The sequence below is a fragment of the Peromyscus californicus genome, unplaced genomic scaffold, assembly GCF_007827085.1.
Source record: "Peromyscus californicus insignis strain IS unplaced genomic scaffold, ASM782708v3 Scaffold_9__1_contigs__length_137607984, whole genome shotgun sequence".
NCBI lineage: Eukaryota > Metazoa > Chordata > Mammalia > Rodentia > Cricetidae > Peromyscus > Peromyscus californicus.
Window position 1 is genome coordinate 16,756,598 of NW_026294617.1, and position 16,570 is coordinate 16,773,167.

Below are 16,570 nucleotides of genomic sequence, written 5' to 3' on the forward strand. Positions count from 1 at the left end.
GGTTCCTGACTAAACTATTTTTACCTGTCTAAAAGACATGTATGTTTTTACTATGCTCATTACAATAAGGCTTCTGATTCAAATATGTTTGGTCATGAATAACAAATAATACACCAGGATGCCTTGGAATTAATGCTATGGCTTTTTCTTGGGCAAATGATAAAATGCAAAAAATAATAGTTTACCCTGTACAAGTTATTGGAAGCAGAGGTATTAAAATAGGAATCTCAGAAAACATAACCAGTATTAAAGAAGTGCCTTGTTAACCAGTATTAAAGAAGTATCGTTAGATAGTGCTGAGCAACAAGAATCAAACAAAAGAAAGCTGAATAGAAACTGTGTATAAGATAATGTAATAAATAGTACTTCCTAGGTACAATCTGTTAAACTGAACCTTAGAGAAAACACAAGGCAGTCTTCATATATAATACATGAAATCACTACTAAAACCATGCTTTTGTTTTTTGGTTTTTAATGGGTATATGTAGGCAATACAAAGAAACAGCAAATACATGACCAAACATCATTGAATAGATGTGTACAGCGTCCAGTACAGAACAATTAAGAAATCCCTCTTAAAACTATGATGTTCCAGCTTAGTATGGAGGGATCTTTACACAGAAGGTACTCTCTATCCTGTCCATAGATGCACATCCCATTAGCACATTATAGACATGTGACCACTCTACATAAAAGCTGAACAAACTAGTACATCCTAGCATCTTATTCTGTAACAGGCCTGGTTTACATACTACTTGGCTTTGGGTCTTTTAGAGGCAGAACCCACCCGCCAGCTAAATTCCACTTTGTATGATTTACTATGCCCCAAGAATTGCTAAATCCTTTATATCACCAATTCTACTCTTCTACATCACAGCTCAGTAGAGGAGTGCTACCCAGTACATGAGATGATGACCCGTCCCGCGGGCCAGGTTATTGGGGAGACCCGAGGAGGCACCTCCTGAAAGATCAATGGGGGCGAGAGAGAAGGGAGACCAGGCGCAATAAGGGAAGACAGAGTCAGTCTGAGTCGTGTCAAGGTCTCGTTTATTGACTGGGTATTGAGGTTTATAAGCAGGGCTTCAGGCAGGGAGGGGAAGCAGGGAAAGCAGAGAGAGAAGAATGAAAAATTCCTGAGGAAGGGTGAGGTCGCTTTGGTCCCAGGCCCCTGCAGCTAACTGATTAGCACGTACTACCGGAAGTTGTACAGCCTGAGGTTAGGCCAGGAACCTGTTTTTGCAAGGTTTGATAAAGTAAGGAAGGTCACACAAAATTCAAGACACAGCTGTCCGGAGTCGGCCCCCAACAGTTCCCCCCCTTTTCTCAAAAATGGATCGGGGTGGCTAGGGTCCGAGAGAGTCCCTGTCTTAGGCTACACAGGGGGCTTCCCACGCTCGGCAGCGTGCCATGTTGAGCCGGTCTCGACGACCTCTGTACGCTGTTGTCTCCGGCGTGGGCCCTGTACTATTCCCGTCATTGGGTACCCTCTAGCAGGACCGTGGGGACGCTAGGGCCTTAGGACACTGAATCTGAGTTTTTGATGGGGCTCCTGGCCAGCCTCCTCGGAATCTACTCTATGATAATGAATCGAGATGTGTGGTGGTGAGGCCGAATCAATCTGATTTTTGATAAACCGAGTCAACTGCTGAAAGGCCCAGGGACCAAAGGTAATGAGGAGAAAAACAACTAAGGGGGCTAGAATGGTAGGTAGCAAGGCAGAGAGCCAGGGGGACCCTTGCAGCCAATTTTCAAACCACCCGTGCTGGTTTTTAAACTCCCCTTTTCTTTGAGCTAGCCTTTCTCTTAATATTTCCATCGATTCCCTGACAATACCAGTATGGTCGGCATAAAAGCAGCATTCTTCCTTCAAGGCTGCACTTAATCCCCCCTCCTTTAAAAATAATAAATCCAGACCTCTTATGTTTTGTAACACAACCTCAGAGAGCAAGGTTAAAGATTTCTCCAGAGCAGAAATGGATCTTTCTATGGCCTCTAGGTCAGTAGTCATAGCCATTTGTAACTGCATAAGGTGGTTGCTCTGCACGAGGGCAGTAGTTCCTGTACCAATTTTTGCAGTGATGCCCCCAATACCTAACAATAGGGCAATAGTCATAGACACAGGTTCTCGAGTGTATCTGCCTCTCTGCTCAAAGAATTCCATATCGGAGACTAATTGGACCAGAACATAAGAGTTTTCCCCTTATCAATGGCAAAGCGAGCTTCCCCTTATTCAGTTTTTGCCATCTGCAAGTGTGTCATGGGTTCAGAGGTGGATCTTGGAATTCTAGCATCCTCAGTTTAGTGGTACCCAGACATGCATTATCATTTAGTTAAGACATCAGTGATATAAGAGCCAACAATAATTAGCAGAAGCACAAGGGCCAAAAACCTGTGATGGCTGACAGAGTTCCTTATCCTCAAGGAACTTAGAACTATATCTCAGGTTCCCTATGACAAGAAATTCCCTTTTGATCTAACATTCTGGGGGGGCGGGAAACAAGGGCGATGTTTTCTCTTCTATAATTACTTCCTGCTGACATTGGGACGTTGTTGTCAAGGCCCTGGAAAGCCAGAATGTTAGTCAAAGACAAGAGGGAACGTTCTATTGACCAGCTGAAGAGATGGTATGCATATCGGCTGAATTGGTCCATATCAGCTTTCAGCAAGTTCAGGGTTCACAGTCATTCGCAGTAGGTTGTCACCAGCAAATGATGCTAGGATGTATCTGTCAGCCAAGTGGAAACCTGTTGAGATACATATAAACTAGGAACAGGAGTTAAAACTTATGAACTTATTTGGAACTTTTAGACCCATAGTCTTAGTAATTGTAGTATTATCAATTTGCCCTGAAATCCATAGTGTCCTTTCCATCCAGAGAGCCAAGTATAGACTGGACTGAAATTTCCTTGGCCCAATGAAAAGCATCTGTAAGTCTATATTTAGAACCTGTTTATCTTTTTTAAAAAGACTTATTAGCTTTAATTAGTTAATCCATTGATCAATCAATTACTAAGCTGAGAAAGCTATAGCTAGTCCAGTCATCAATATCATCAAAGATCTGAGAAGGATAAACTTTACCTGAGTGCAGACTTTTAAATCTATTAAAAAAAAAAAAACAACATAGACTATCCATAACCCAGACTGCCATCATCCCAGGCTCCTATAGTCTTCATAGTGTTGGCAGGACAGGTGTCAGGACAGCATCAGTCTTGGCTACTGGGCCCATAATGTGAAATTCTCCCTGTTGAGGAGCAGCTTGGTAAAAACTGACCTTATCTTGACAGTGTCTCATAGGCCAAATCCCTGTCAGCAGGTGTTGAGTCAGAGCGTCTTGCCCAGTGGTCGGTGTTGTCCGCAATTTAGGTGGCATCTTTTTGTCATTGTTCCATATCTTCTTTGGAGACCTTGGGAGTCATTGCTAGGAGCTGGGGAGCTTGGAGTCTCTGTTTGCTATAGTAAGCTTTTTATCAAATAATGTAAATGCCATATTTATCAGATCTTTGACAGGTTTGAGGACCATTATCTATTAAATGTATCTGAGCCAAACAAATCTAGGCCCAATCTTGAAAATATCTCTAAGTTTGGTAACAATAACCAGGCCAATTTGTTCTCTTATAGATATATTAGTCAAATATACCTCTCATTTTTTTTTTAAATAGAACAGTTTATGCTTTAAACTAGTATCTGAATAGCCAGATGACTAGTATTAACTTGTATTCCTTAACATAAAGGACATGCAAACTCAGACATTCAAAACCAAACATACATGTGGCCACATTTTTCATTCATACCTGTACAGTAGACAGACATTTTTACACCTATAACCCTTTGGAGTCTCAATGTAACAGCAGAATAGCAAGACAAAGAAATCTGAAACATGTTTCATTTTTTTTTTTATATATCTCAAGTCATTTTTTTAGATCATTATTTAAGCCTCTTTATCCTCAGACCTTTATACCTTGCTTTTACATATTCTAATAACTTGCATTTTACATATTTTTTTAAAACATTTTTTTTTATCTTAACCAACAATAATTTGAAACCAATTCTCTTAAATGATGGCAAGTATTTGTAACCCATTGAACTCAAATGACCAAAACCCATTGCTATGCCCAGATCGCCCCCAAAGAACCCTCCTGGAGACTTAGGTACAGAATGCAAAAAGCAAGGTTTATTCAGATGAAGTCAAAGTTTACAAGCCGCGGCAGGGGGCTCGTTCCAAATCTCTCACGCACAGCAGGGAGATTGGAAGGAGCGTGCCCTTTCTTTGTGAGGCTAGTTCTTAAAGGCACAGACCACATAATTCATCTCTCATAGCCTGCCTCCATTCTTTCTGGTTCATATCAGTATGTTATCTTTATTTTTTGTTTGTTAAACAACCGTGTCTAGGAGTTTTACGAGCTGTCTCCGGGGTTCGAGAAGTTTGGGATGTTTTATGACCACTTAGCCTCTGTCAGATGGTCATATATTCGGACTCTGTGTTTTTTTTTTTTAAGTTTCTGTAGCTGATAAAGCCACCTGGGAAAAAGGGGTCTAACTTCTTATCTACACTTAGGAATCCTGGTTTAGGCTCCTCTTTGTCTGTAGGGGATAGAGGAAGGGGGGGTTATTGAGGTTTCACACCATGTAAATTTTTATTTTTCCTGTGGAAACAAAAGCATAATTTTCCCAGTATCTTGAACTGATAATTTTAACATTTCTTTTTAAGCAATACCAGGACAGAGAAGGGTTAACAAGAGAAGCTGCTGGCCGGCAGAAGAGACCTTGAAGTTATCACAGTAAAGGAAGGGAAGGGGAGCAGTGGGCATAGAGCATGTCCTTGGCTGCCAGTGTTCCTGAAAAAAAGTTTTTGTTAACTCCTCTGACTAAAGTCAGATTCTCTGTTCAGTGTTCACACAGTTTTTGTCAATTGCAGGCAGTTCCCATTACCCTGTCCAGAGCTCCTGTCTTTGCCCGCCTGTACCGAGAGCAGGCACCCCACCCTCGTGAGAGCGGCCAGCTGGCTGCAGTCCTGATAGCAAGAGAGCTAAGGAGGGACGGAGGTGGCCTTTGTTATGCCTCTCTTTCCTCCTCTTCCTTTAGGAAAATAACGGAGGTTAGTAGACAGAAACAAATAACATTTACACAGACAATCCAAGAACCAACCGGAACATCAGCACTGAGAGGATGGCCTCATTAACAGCCAGCAAGTCCCTCTTACGGTATGCAAGCCACACCTGGCAGGAGCTACCTGTTTATCTCAGTTCAATCGGGGAGTGGGGGTGGGGAACCCAGTTCCCTCTATTGTGGCTCACACATTCTTCCAGTGGGCTAGGCAAAGGTCTAGTGGAGAAGAAGGAAACTGTCCCATAGCGTCCGTCACAGTCAAGTCAACAATGAGAACAGTTAATACATTACACACAAGACCAAGGGCACACGAAAAAACTTTGCCCCAACAAAACAACCAACAAAGTTCCAAGAACAATGACAGCCTGATGTGCTCTGGGTGGGGGGAGGGCAACCCTCCAGGCTCAATCACACCAAAAACAATCCAGACTGGAGGATCTCCGTCCTTAATCAAACAGACATCAGGGGCTTCCACATCCCTGTCAGTCAGACATGCACCTTTTTTTTTTCTTGGAAGAGAAGGAGAGAGTAAAGTAACAATGATCACAACAAAACACACACACACACAAAAAAAAACCCCACAAAATGGCTCTGACAATTTCCCGGGACAAAATACAAAGTGGCACTTCCTCCCACCGTGGGGGAAGATACCCAAAGATGCTCCTAAACCAAATGGTCACCTCTGAGGTGGCCTTAGGGCTCTGGGACGTCTCCCTTGGCCGCCAGGTTCACTGTCCGGACACGTCTGTCCCAGTGAGAGCCTGCAAAATACAAATCAAGCCTGCAAAGTACAAAACAAAAGTAACAAGACAGAGAGACACAGACAAGACAGAGAGCGCTCATACCGGTAGATGTCAATAAACCTCTGGACCCTTGGGTGTCAGGCAGGGGGAGTTTGAGAGAAAATCCTCTGCAAGGGCTAGTAAATGTGAAACATGCCCATCTCCCTCTGCTTCCTTTAGAACATCTCTAATCACACCATAAAAACTAAAAAAGGCATGGGGACATTTTCCCCATCTCTGAGTAATTTGTTAATATCTTTTCCAACCTTGTTCCAAGTCAAAGGGTGAATTCCTGGTCCATTAATCACTAACCAGGGACATTTCTCCTCCACATATTGGAAGAATTTTATCAAATCCTTTTTCTTTTTTGGTTTTTCGAGACAGGGTTTCTCTGTGTAGCTTTGCTGCTTTCCTGGATCTCGCTCTGTAGACCAGGCTGGCCTCGAACTCACAAAGATCCGCCTGGCTCTGCCTCCCGAGTGCTGGGATTAAAGGCATGCGCCACCACTGCCTGGCCTCAAATCCTTTTTCTTAACTCTTATTCCTCTCTCCCTAAGATTACCTTTCATCTCCTTGAGAAAAACAGCCTCTTTAGATAAATTTTTGCCCATGATCGATGGGACGACATACTTACCTCAAGACTCTCCCGCGTTGCACGAGTGATGCGGTCCGGGCGTCTCTATCCTGATCCTCTCCGGGGGCCCTTCTGTTGTCGTCTGGCAGGTCACCGTACCTCAAGCCCCACGTTCGGGCGCCACTTGACCCATCCCGCGGGCCAGGTTATTGGGGAGACCCAAGGCGGCACCTCCTGAAAGATCAATGGGGGTGAGAGAGAAAGGAGACCAGGCGCAATAAGGGAAGACAGAGTCAGTCTGAGTCGCGTCAAGGTCTCGTTTATTGACTGGGTATTGAGGTTTATAAGCAGGGCTTCAGGCAGGGAGGGGGAGCAGGGGAAGCAGAGAGAGAAGAATGAAAAATTCCCGAGGAAGGGTGAGGTCGCTTTGGTCCCAGGCCCCTGCAGCTAACTGATTAGCACGTACTACCGGAAGTTGTACAGCCTGAGGTTAGGCCAGGAACCTGTTTTTGCAAGGTTTGATAAAGTAAGGAAGGTCACACAAAATTCAAGACACAGCTGTCCGGAGTCGGCCCCCAACAAGATGACATTTGTAATCTCCACAATATTAACTCCAAGTGGATCTTACACATAAATGTCAAATTCAAAGTGCAGAACTTCTAGAAGATACTTGACAAATTATGCCTCTCTCAGTTTTCCAACCCGGGTAGTCTTTGGAAGGTTTCTCTAAGGCCATGATGGGAGGAGTGTGGGGCGTTTACCCACCAATCCCACAATTCCCCAGAGTTTTCTTGAGTGTGAGCAGCAGGAAATATTAGATAGAAGGATTTATTGTGGAGATAAACAGATAGAAAATAAAGGATAGCCTCAAAAGGGCCTGGAACCTTTTTCAATGGGCCCTGACTGTCTCTGCCCCAGGGTATTTATAGAGATGCCAAGGGGTGGAGCAAAAGACCTCCTCTCCAAGCCCAGCCAAGTGCAGACCTTCTAGGACACCTGAGCTCAAGCCCGTGGGCCTAATCATCCTCTATGTGGACCTGCTGGGTAAAGCCACAAGGAACCTGAAAACGGGCTCCCACAGAGGGGGAAAAAAGTTCCTTCTCTAAAAGTAGGATTATGCTTGGGAGAGCTGGTAAAGGTCTGGGACCAGGGCCTTTGGGAAGGGGTTACTTCAGATCCTGAGAACCATCTCTTTCCACACCTGGGGCTGTGGTAATCAGTCCCAGCTACTGTGGACTTTTTTTTTTATAATGTTCTAGAGATACCATGTTCCTCTTGTGCAATATTGTCAGATTAGCCTCCTTCTGAAATGGAATGCTTCCTTTTCAAACTGAACTCATTGTTGTTTTTTTGTTTGTTTGTTTGTTTTGTTTCGTTTTGTTTTGTTTTGTTTATTAACTAGAGACTTTCTGTGGAATTTGGCGCAAATTTCCAGCCAACCTGGGATACATTTATGCTTCAGTTGGAAGCTAGGGCAGGGAAACACTGAGCTGAGTCCCTTCAGCTCACCCAGTCCTGTCACTCAGGCCTCGCCAGCCAATTAGGGCCTCTAGTGGACCTGCCAGTCAGATGGGAGGGTTCTTCCTCTAGGCAGGAGGCATCTGGCTCAGCCCCTGTGCTGAGGAAATGGGAAGCTGGTCGGTGTACTGTGCGGTGGGGTCTGCGATCTGCTGTGTCCAGAGCGCTCCGCAGCCCCCACACGGAGATCGAGGGGCTTCTGTTCCCAGACGGGAGGAGTGGCCGGCCATGGTGAGTGACAGACTACTTTCCCCAGACTGGGAGGAGAGGCAGTGGGAGCCAGGTCCTCTCGGGGCTGCGTGGGAGTCAGCAGCCAGATGCAGAGTTCGGCATGGTCCTGCCTCCTCATGTGTGGCCCTGCGAGTCCCACGTGTGCCTTCCTGGTCCTGCGTGTCCTACATGATCCTTGCAACTTCCTGGGCTGGGGCGGCAGTCTCTGAATAACTTAACTCCTTGGGCTGTGTCTGTGCAGAGCATTGGGAACAAGACTTAGAAATATTCTTATTGTTGATGTCACTATGAAATGCTGGCTCCTGTAGTGCTTGTATTGTCACCTTGGAAAGCAGATTTGCCAAAATGGGAGAGCCCTGGTCTCTCTAGTATCTTTCAGAAGTTCTGCACTTTTAACATTTAGGTTACGATTTGTCTGTTGTTAATCTCGTGGAGCTTATAAAGGGCATCTCCTGTGTAGAGTAGCACTCCACTGCTAAACTGTGATGTAGAAGAGTAGAACGAAGGTAATAGAATTGACGGTATAAGGATTTACCCATTTTTAGGAGACATTAAGTCACAAAGTAGAATTAAGCTAAGAGAGGGTTGTCTCCCAGATATCCCTAAGATAAGTAGTACTCTTGCTGATGTACCCAGAGTTCCCAAAGGACCATCAAGAGACCAAATGCGATGCAAAAGCAGAGTCTTTTTATTCTTGCTAGTTAACTAGGGCCTCTCCATTCACCTGATGCAGCAGCAGAGCAGGAGAGACCCTAAGCAGCAATGGGGCAGATTTTTTATTGGGTAAAGCAAGAGGGGGTGGTGAGGTCTATAGACTACTTAGGAACAGACTCAGGATTGATGAACCTCCCATCCAGAGTTGCTGTCCTTGGTTAACTTGCAGCTGCAGGAAAACTACTAGCTCTTTCAGTGGTTGCTGTGGTAACTCCATTTTTTCTTTATCATGAGTCTACTAGCTGTAACTTTTAATTGGCTTCTTCTACTATATGGGGACATCTGAAGGGGTTTTCCTGTAACTAGAGGTAGACCCAAGGTTGGGGGCTCAAGGGCACATTGTGCTGTTCCAGGAGCCTACATCCTGTTGGGTCTTTTCTGAAGCCTGTCATGGCTGCAGAATAGCCAAGGCAGGGGTCTAGGTAGGGGACTGGGTTCCTCACTTACCATGTTTTTAGAGGCTAGTATGATAAGATTTAAATGTTTTCCTCAGGATTAACCAGCCACTTCTGTAATTTCACAATGAAATCTAGAGAGTTCACTGACCCACAGTAAAGCAGGTGTAGTCACAGCACAGAAAGGGATGGCAAGAAGGAGGTGAAAGCTTTCCTGCTGTGACAGGAGTTGACAGTAGCAATGAGTAGTGAGGTCATCGATTTTAGACATTCCATAAATGTTCTGACTGGCCATTTCTCTGTTCCACAGACCAGACAATCAAGAATCTGGGTAAAGAACTGAATTTTTGTAAAACAAAATTACAGTAGTTATACCAGTTTAACTTAAATAGAAGAAGTGGATAAAATGGTGTGGCCCTGCCTAATGTGACTCTTTTCCAGGTTTAAGGTGTACAGCCTGGGAGAAATGGCTTGAGTAGTACTTAGTGTGCTCTAGTACACATCCCTAGTCTCTGGAGCACATGGCCATAAAGCCTGTTTCAACTTTCCAACATAATTTTTTGGATTATAATTACCCCATTTCCACTATCACTTTTCTGGCTCCAAGTTCTCCCATCATTGTGTTCTCATCCATGACCTGTTTCAGCTTTAACAACAGCTACTGTTTGAATATGACCTGTGTTTGGCTGCAGGACCTCCCAGCTCTGAAGCAAAGGGTTGGCTTCACTGGGCATTGAGTGTGTAATGGAATGTGCATGCAAAGGACTCTATGTCTTTGAAGTGGAACAGGAAGTGTTCTGGAGAATGGAAGATTCTATTTATTAAACTACAAGTTTCTCAGACTATATACCTGTCCAACCCTAGTGTGGAAGGGCAGAGCTGGGAAGGTTTGTGCTGTTTGAGTCATTGGATCTCTGCTTACCCAATAGGGTAACTGCTAATGTCCTGAGGTCCAACTGGTTGGTCCTAATGAATGAGGAGCTTTGGGAAGGCTTAGCATCAGGAGCACCAGTGGGAGGGAGCTTACAGGTTATTTCCAGGATATCTTCTGCTTCTGCTGTAGGGGGCTGTAAGGAAGACCACAGCCATGGTATGGTGAGTGTGGGGGTCACTGTCCTCAAACTATGAAGAGCGGGTTGGCTGAGCTGTCAGAGGCTGAGCTGCTGAGACTGGGATGGACCATAAGCCAGACTGCTTTTGTTTGTCCCTGTAGTGACCTGGGCAGTGTCCCTTGGCCTCTGATCCTTACTGAGTGTGGATTCCCTGGGGATGAGAAGGCTCTGCCACCCTGGCATGGGAGGCTATGATGCTTGTAATATCACCGTCCAGTGTGCACACACAGGCTTTGCTACTGTGATAGTGGGAATCTGGGAAGACAGATTGGAAAACTGAAGGTCTGGTTTCTACAAGTTCTGGATGTTACTTTTCCTTTTCAGCTTTGTCTTATAAATGTTACAGACAGTTTAGAAAATGGTAGAAAGGGAGTGATGGGGATCATCCTTCAGCAATACATGATTAGAATGCTTTTAACTTTCTGCTACTGCCAGCCACCATGGTGTGATTCAGTGAAGGTCAGTTCCAGGGGACAAAAGGAAGCTCTGATCTGCAGAGGTATCTCAGGTTTGCATGGTTTTGGGCAGGTGGATAGGGCAGATGCCACATCTTGTGACATAATCTGTGGGTGGAATCAGATATTAAATTATTCTTCTACAGTGTTTTCTGTGTAGGCATCATTGGAGCTGGGTTTGCCTGAAAACACAAGGGAGCATGAAGGGCCGCAGAGTTGTAGCAGGATCTGGAGAAGTTCACTGCTCTTTGCAAAGATCATGGTACCTCTCTGGAGGAAGTATCAGTAGCCAGAGGGCAAAAACATGGCAGTTTAAGGGTTACCATGAGCTAATTTTGTAAAAGTTGTGAAGCCTGGGTTTATTTAATTTCTATACACATGGAATCATAGGTAGGTGGGTACCATTGGTCAAGATCAGACTTTTCCTGGCTGAGTTTCCTTTGGTCTTTTGATTAAAATTTTACTGTATTTTCCTACTTTTGTTCTTTGCTTTTTCTCTCCATCCTCTTTAGTCTTTCTCACAAATGTACACATTCTTGATTGTTGCAGCTTTTGGGGTAAATATGGAAGTCACATTGTGTCAATGTGTGCACTATCTTTTCATAATCCCATTAAACATTCTGAGTGTTTCGACTTTGCATGTAGCTTTGAAATCAGTTTTCCTATTTTAAATTGTTGGGTATTGTCTTTGGATTGTATTCAATATATGGTGCAAATTTACCATTCACAGCATCTTAATATTGATGCATCATGTTCCCAAGGATCACTTATTTACCTCTTTATTTAGTTAGTCTTGTTCTTGTTGTTGTTAATCTGTGAAATACTTTTGTATTATTGGATAAACAGTATTATCTCTGAGTTCCTGTCCCAACACCCATGTTGGGCATTTCATAACCACCTACTACTCCAGATTCAGGGTAACTGACACCCTCTTTTCTTGTGTGTCACCTGTACACACATGGAAGTCATTCTCTTGAACATACACTGTACACATAAAAAATGGGAATACGTTTTCTTTAAAAGTTCTTATGACTTATAAATCAATTAGAGCAAGACAAATTGCTTTAGCTGTATAGTACAAATCATACTGTTTCTTTCAAAGTCTGTTACCATGCATTTTATTTGAGAAAGTTTCCATTTCCTCACTCTGATGCAGACTTACATCCAATCCTCAATCATAGGAAACAAAATGGTTTCTAAGTGATCCTAACTTTGATGAGCAAGAAGGTAGATATGCATAATTAGTATAACAAAAGTTATATTTGTTTATGGTCATCACACAAGGTTCACCCTCTAAATTCCTAAATGTGGTCCTTAGTCTATTTCCTTAAGGGTACTCACCTATGTGACATATCCTAGTTGAAGTTCAGTTCCAGTCTCTAACAGAAGTCTCTGATTCAATGGTCAGAATTCTGGGGGAGATGCTCCAGCTGCAAGACTGATCAAGGTGATGTCTCTTCAGATGTGCAGAGCAGAGCATTGTTCTTGGTATGTGCTTATATGCTGTCCAGTGTCCTGGGGTCTTAGGACTGTCTGGTTATCTTAAATGAGTGGTATTATGGGGTTCTGGTTATCAGGTACAGCCTTGGGTGTATTGGGGTTCCTGACTAAGCTATTTTTACATGTCTAAAAGACATGTATGTTCTTTTAATATTATGCTCATTACATTCCATCTCCTGGTCCTTGTGGCGTACAATAAATATTCCAATTACTAATAGACAAATAAATGCAGGAATATAAATCTCAGGCACTAAAACACACAATCATTAAGCAAAATGGTCAAATCAATATAGATTACAGGATGTTGTTATGATCTCTCTGTTACATAGAGATTTCCCCAAATTCATATTTTCTCCAAGTTTGGTATGCATCAAGTTGAGAACACATTCAGAAAGAAATGGAAATGCAATCACTTTCAGTCTAAAGTGTTTTAAAGGGGGGCCTAGCAGGGTTGGAGCTGCAGGACTCGGAGCTCAACCAGTCATAGTAGAGCATCGTCCTTACTTGTTCAGTGTCAAGTAGGAGCATGTGGCTCATAGCCACGGGAGAGGGAGTTCTTCTTTTATTAATGGAAAGAGCAACCAAGAATCCAGTGAGCTTCATAATTAGCTTCCAATGTTGTTTCTCAGGTTTTTTGTATGTTAATATGAAAAAGCAAATGATGAAGCATCAGGAAGTCTGTTGAGTCTCCAGAGGCATCCATCTCTGGTCTATGACCAATGTATCTATACCTTCTCTTTTGGCAAAAATGACAGTGACGTTGTGGGGCGGAACCGAAAATCTGGAATACAATATTCCTGACCTACAGAGTCATCACGGAGATGAGCCAAGAAGTTTCTTTAATCACGGTTTGCGCAGATGTGTTTGCAGGAATCATACATAGCTGCTTTGTTCCTTCTGATGTGATACTAGTCTCTGGAGCTCATTGTTATAGTTCCTCCTAAGACAAAGTTTCTTAAATAAGCCCAAAATAGCCATAAGGAATTTATATGCCCAAAGGGCCAGTATGATGCATGCAAAAAGCCAAGAGCTCTCCTTTTTCCAGTGGAGTAATACCTATGTGGGGAAGCAAGTATAGTCAAATCTGAATGTCCTACCAGTGACATCAAATAAAGAGCATTTTTAAAATCCTTCCCCCCCTCTTCAACAGGATTCCCAGAGCTCGGCCAAGTGCTTGGCTGTGGATCTCTTCTTCTGTTTCCTTAAGTTACTGGATGAAGGCTCTTTGATGACAATTAGGGCTGTCACCAATATGATTACAGATGTCCACTTCAGGCATCCGTTCCACTATTGATAGCAGAATAAAGAACATTTTTTAAGCTTGCTAACTATGGGTATAGGAAATAGTGTTTGCTTTGAATACAGGTAATAAATATTGGACTCTGTCAATCTGTCCTCCCAGGTTCTCAAGATCCCTAGCAATCTCATAGACTGTAATTGTGGCATGTTAAAGGAAAGAACAGTGGAACTCTCATTAATGGCTTTTCTAGCCTTTCCTAGCAAGTCATCTTTGGGTTCATTATTCTATAGAGTTCATGAGTCAAAATCATGCCTCTGTTATGCCTCTGTTTGAGTGTTAGGCTAGAGATCTTTTACATGTTTACCTGTCCTGAGAAATGAACTGTAACTCTAGTAGCATTAAATATAGCCAGACAACCAGGTTCTGCAGAATAAAAAGCAGAGTCCAAAGTATCCATGGTGATGTTATAGATGTCAACTGTGAGGTTCAAGGCCTTCATGGAGCATGCAATAAAGACTCCATTGCCAAGGTCTGTGAGTTGGTTTATAAATACACAAGGGGCCAGTTCTCACATTTGGAGCTCACTGGACAGGAGTGGTGGCCACAAAGATGTTGGCCCCAAGTGAGATGGTATGTTCCTCTGTGTTGCACGAATCCTAATTGGTCTTATAATAAAAACCTGGAGCCATATATTGGGGTAAATGCAGAAAGATTAGAGAGAAACAAGCCATAGCCCCTTCTCACCTCGACAACTCATCAGCCGAAAGGGGAAGATCCTGTCTCCACGAATCCTCAGACTGAAGATCCTGAGTCCTCAGCCAAAAGGGGTTGAACTCTTGCCTCCTTCAACCTTATATTCCTGTCTTCACCCAGCCATATCACTTCCTGTCTCAAGCTTCCTAGTGCTGGGATTAATGGTGTGTGCGACTACTGCCTGGGTGCTTCTCTTTCTTCAGACTGGATTACTTTCCTGAAGTCCTGGGTGGACTTGAATTCAGAGACCCATCTGCCTCTGCCTCCTGAGTACTAGGATTAAAGGGGATCTCTATGGCTAACTCTGTCTGGCTCTTCCCTCTGATCTTCAGGCAAGTGTTATTTGTTAGAGTATACACAAAACATCACCACACCTCTGGCTAGTAAGTAGATACACTCTGTATTAGTCCAACTAGTCCATAGGAAGGTATAAGTAGGTATAACAAGCTCATTTCCAAGTTTCCAAGGCCATGGGTGTGTGTGCCAAGCTGGTACTGCATTGTTCCTATAGACCAAGTGTAAATGTATTTTGCAGAATTCATGCTCACACCAAGAGGTTTGCCTTGGGTCCAGTAGAGACTTACAGATAGATGGCAGTTTTTGTTCCAAATCCTGTGGGAAAGGGCTGAGATAGGTCTGTGTACTCATTGTAAAGTGAGTCTTGCTTGGATACATTCTTCTTTTTGTTCCCCTGAATAAGTTGTAGCAGATAATTTTGAGAGATCTGGTTGTCTACAGATAGTCTCTTCAAATTTCAGATATTTGTTAGTACCTGCCAATGATTGCTTTAATGCATATATTTCTAGATGAAGGCCTATAATCAGTTCATAAGTAGTAACTAGTCTACCAGATTTCAGATGTCTGCCGTGTCTGTGTTGATTTCTGAAAGAACAGAAGAGTAAGTAAGCCAACCAACATAGCTCCAGTAATCATCAATTATAAGGGCTTTCTTTCGGCAAACCTATTTCCTGAGGAGTAGGAGAAGACTGGTATTCTCCTCAGTTCAGGCTCAGAGCAGAGTTCTTCAGGTGGTAGCCACGATTTGAGGTTGAAGGTAAGGAAGATCTTCTGGATCCTAGGTGTAATGATGTTTTACAAGTAGACTAAGATCAGGCATCACCATAGATTTCCCAGTAACCATTGCTGGGGAAGAAAGGGTGTTGACAAATGCCACCTTTTAGTGGGCTGTGAAGATTTTTTTGTTCTCATCCCATCCTCCTCCATCAATAACACATGGTGTTAGGCTGCCTTCTTTGATTTTACAGGATTTCCATGTTATAGGGAAGACATATCCGTCATCAAATTGGATTCCTTTGTGCAGAGTTCCTCCATGTGATATATCGAGTATGGACTCATGGGCCCCAAAGTCTCCAATTTACCATTTCTTGAGCTGTGGTAGTGGAAGTATCATATAGAAATAATAGGGAAATCTGGGGTGTGTATGTTTCCAGGTTTCCACTCTGGAAAGATCCATACCTGCAGTTTTCCACCAATGTAAGTTTCTGTGGTCTGCCATTTTTTTCTTAAGATTCATTTATTCATTATGTATATAGTATTCTGTCTGCATGTATACCAGCAGGCCAGAAGAGGGTTCCAGATCTCATTACAGATGATTGTGAGTCACCACATGGTTGCTGGGATTGAACTGAGGACCTCTGGAAGAACAGTCAGTGCTCTTAACCACTGAGCCATCTCTCCAGCTCCATAGTCTGCCATTTTTATGTGATACTTGCCACAAAGGAATCATAGGATCTAGGGCATCCTCTTTTTGCAACTTGTATGATGTCCACTCTTGGGTTGATGTAATCCATTTGGAGCTGAAAGAAGTCCAGGCTGGAATTCCAGTAGTCTGGGAACTAATGTTCCATATTTGGGGAGGAAAGAAGTATGCGATGTTCCTGGTGTGGATATCCAGAGGTATTGGAAAGTCTATTGTTTCATTGTTGTGGAGTGTGTGCATGGAATCACAGCTACAAAAATTTTCTCATTTGGCAAGCAGATTTTAGTTTTTAGGTTACAATTGTCGATTTCGGTGTATCATTGGTAATTAGTGGAGTCCATTGTTCCTTTTGTTTTATAATTTACATTAAAAATGTGTCAGTAAATGTAGTTGTCAAGTTGTAATTCTTCTGAGAGTGGTATATGAAAAAGACTGGTGGGTCAGTTAGGTTTTCCATTGTCTCTTCCACC

At 43.2% G+C, this 16,570-nt stretch overlaps 1 protein-coding gene across 2 annotated transcripts in view; it reads left to right on the forward strand.

The window, feature by feature from the left end:
• Positions 1-8,055: 8,055 nt before the first annotated feature.
• LOC128105408 (zinc finger protein 709-like) overlaps positions 8,056-16,570 on the forward strand; it is a 48,770-nt gene continuing 40,255 nt past the window's right edge. For both annotated transcript variants that reach the window (XM_052730546.1, XM_052730547.1), the window contains exon 1: positions 8,056-8,211. In XM_052730546.1, the coding sequence (XP_052586506.1) occupies positions 8,089-8,211 (123 nt within the window). In that variant the 5' untranslated portion in view covers positions 8,056-8,088. The remainder of the gene's footprint in view (positions 8,212-16,570) is intronic.